The 2,559-nt window shown below is 46.5% G+C and overlaps 1 protein-coding gene across 1 annotated transcript; it reads right to left on the reverse strand.

Moving 5' to 3' along the window:
- LOC119329040 (30S ribosomal protein S16-2, chloroplastic/mitochondrial-like) lies at positions 1-1,691 on the reverse strand. Its single transcript, XM_037602059.1, has 3 exons — positions 1,514-1,691; positions 1,130-1,175; positions 1-607 (listed from the first exon to the last, which is right to left on the reverse strand). The coding sequence occupies exons 1-3, from the start codon at positions 1,644-1,646 to the stop codon at positions 367-369; spliced, it is 420 nt and encodes a 139-aa protein (XP_037457956.1). The 5' UTR covers positions 1,647-1,691; the 3' UTR covers positions 1-366.
- Between the last annotated feature and the right edge of the window lie 868 nt (positions 1,692-2,559).

A 2,559-nucleotide genomic window follows, 5' to 3' on the forward strand; every position in this document is an offset into this window, starting at 1 on the left:
GAAGAGATCACACAAGACAATATATGTCAACTTTTTAGATCAATAATAATCAAGCAACAACATCAAATAAAGCATCCATCATATTCGATTGGATTTGGATCACACAGCAGGAATAATCATACAAGCATATACATATATTGGATTGGATTGGGATCAACACTTTAAGATTATCTGTCAACTTGAGCATCCCAAAGGAATGCAGAAATCCACTCGAAAGGGATCATATCAGTAGTAGTCAGAAGCCGGCTGGGCTGGCTAACTCTGCAGCAAAGGCCAACAAACCACGAGTGACAGTCTTGTCAGGAGCACAACAAACAAATTCTTTTGACTTGCAGCACAATTCCATATTCCACAACAGAAAAACTATCATGCCTCCAATGAAGGTTCTGTAGGTTCTTCAGCGTCACCTTCAGCAGCATTGGGATCATTAACAATTGTGACACCCTCAAGATCCAAAGGGCTGCCAGTCATCGGATGAATAGGGCTTCTGTCACGTGGCCCACCCTTCCGGCCCATAGCTAGCAATGGAGGTGGAGGCAGAACACCAGCGCGGAAGAGGATACGCTGAACGGGATCTGATGGCTGTGCCCCAACAGACAGCCAGTACCTACAACACAAGTATGGTTATATGGTGTCACTATAGTTGTATGGTGTCATGTGGTCTTGCAGGGCAGGTGGAAGAAACAGCACGGCATATTTGTAGCAACTACTCTTAGGCCTGCTATGGATGAAATCGAACACATCTCATGTACTTGCAACACATCCCAATGGAGGGAGGCAAAGCAAACGTAGAAGTGAACGGTGCTTGCCAGTTGGCACTACAATCAACTAGCATAGTGCAGCCGCAGATAGTTTGCTTGTCATTCTTCTGTTTTGCCTACCCACTCAATATCCCCAATGATACAATGTACCGCCACAAAGGATGAGAACGACAAGGCCCGAATTGTTTAGGTTTCATAGAAAAGGCATAGTCTATTTAGCTTTAGCCTCTAAAATACCACCCAATCGTCTATCAAAGAATAAGTTTACTTGAATGAACAAACACTGTTGCTTCTAGAGTAGGTGCAGCAGAAGCTGCAACATTGGAAATTTCTCCAAAAGGGAGTATAACTGAGGAAGCAGAACTCACTTGACCCGGTCGAACTTGAGCCCCATCCTCTTGCCACCATCCTTCCCTGCAAACAGCAACAGAAAAAGGGGACACATTTCATCGTCAGCCATTCTTCAGTTACACCGCCTCCGAAAATGTGAATTTTATTTGCTAGTACATACTAGTACTAGTTAGACAATAGTCAGGCCAACCTGTGTGTACTAGTTAAGCTTGGCTCGGCACCCCTGCCGTGCTATTATAGATCCGCCACTGACAGAGGCGCAAAATCGCATCACCAATGCTTGGCAGGCGCGACCAGAGAAGCACGACTAAGAGGGGCCGATTCTTTCCGAATCAAGATGCGAACACCACGGGGGTACAAGAACAGATGGACTGGGGGTTCGGGGTGGGGGGCTGTCTCACCGGGGAGCGGGTTGTAGTAGCCGAGGACCTCGAGGTGCTTGCCGTCTCGCGGGGAGCGGCTATCGGCGGCCATGACACGGTAAAAGGGCCGGTTCCGGCAGCCGAACCGCGCGAGCCGGATCCGCACCACCATGGCTTTCTTCTTCTTGTTCCTCGCCGCCGGCCTTCGTTTCTCCGGGTGAGAGGGGTAGTGTGGGAAGAATGGTTTTGGGTTGGCGATTAGTGCGTGCCTTCTGGGCTGGGCTGGGCTGGGTTTATCCAAATGGTATTTCTTAGTGGGCCTAGATCAATGCCCTAAATTGGGGCCGATCCATGTACGCGAATTTGATCGCAGATCCTACTACCCAAGCTAAAAAAAAAGAGCAAATGATCCTAAAAAAACTAATAAAAAACCCTAAAAAAAGTGATCCTAAAAAACTCAGGAGATTTAAATAATCCTCCAAAGCATGAGTGAATGTTATGCTAAAAACAAGTAAAATTAAGCTTTATTTATCTTCCTTTTTCTAGAAACAAAACCTTCATTTGATCAATTTACTGTAGGTTGGCAAGAAACAAAATGAATTTCACAAAGCGCAATAAAAGTCCCTGGAAAATCTTTGTCATGACTCTTATAAAATTTGAGTAGGTATCAGTGGCGGACCTTGACAAGAAAGTGTGTGGGCCGATCCATTGTACTCCCTCCGTTTGGAATTACTTGTCGCAGAAATGGATGTATCTAGACCTAATTTAGTTCTAGATACATTCATATCCGAGGCAAATAATTCCGAACGGAGGGGGTATCATATAGGGAATGAGCGCTTTCAGAGAGCTTGTCCGAAGCGTGAAGGTCGACCATGACGACGGACGACAGGCCAGAGTTCATGCAGTCAACGAACATCCTGTCCGAGTCTCTCCTCGCCTCTTCGCGATGTGTCGCCGGCTCGAGGAAGCCCAGCTTATCTCCTACAGCAAGCTGCAAGGCTGCAGAGCCAGTTCATACCTAATGATTTTTTTCGTGAGATCAGTCTATCTCCTACAGCAAGCTGCAAGGCAGTAGGGCCAGTTCA

The sequence above is a fragment of the Triticum dicoccoides genome, chromosome 1A, assembly GCF_002162155.2.
Source record: "Triticum dicoccoides isolate Atlit2015 ecotype Zavitan chromosome 1A, WEW_v2.0, whole genome shotgun sequence".
NCBI classification, from domain to species: domain Eukaryota; kingdom Viridiplantae; phylum Streptophyta; class Magnoliopsida; order Poales; family Poaceae; genus Triticum; species Triticum dicoccoides.

Bases quoted from the DNA above. Each gene is read 5' to 3' on its own strand.
- LOC119329040 (XM_037602059.1), bottom strand. From the start codon at position 1,646: ATGGTGGTGCGGATCCGGCTCGCGCGGTTCGGCTGCCGGAACCGGCCC. The intron at 1,176-1,513 runs GTGAGACAGCCC...TGCTGTTTGCAG, and splicing joins CTACTACAACCCGCTCCCCG to GGAAGGATGGTGGCAAGAGG. The intron at 608-1,129 runs GTGAGTTCTGCT...CTTGTGTTGTAG, and splicing joins CTCAAGTTCGACCGGGTCAA to GTACTGGCTGTCTGTTGGGG.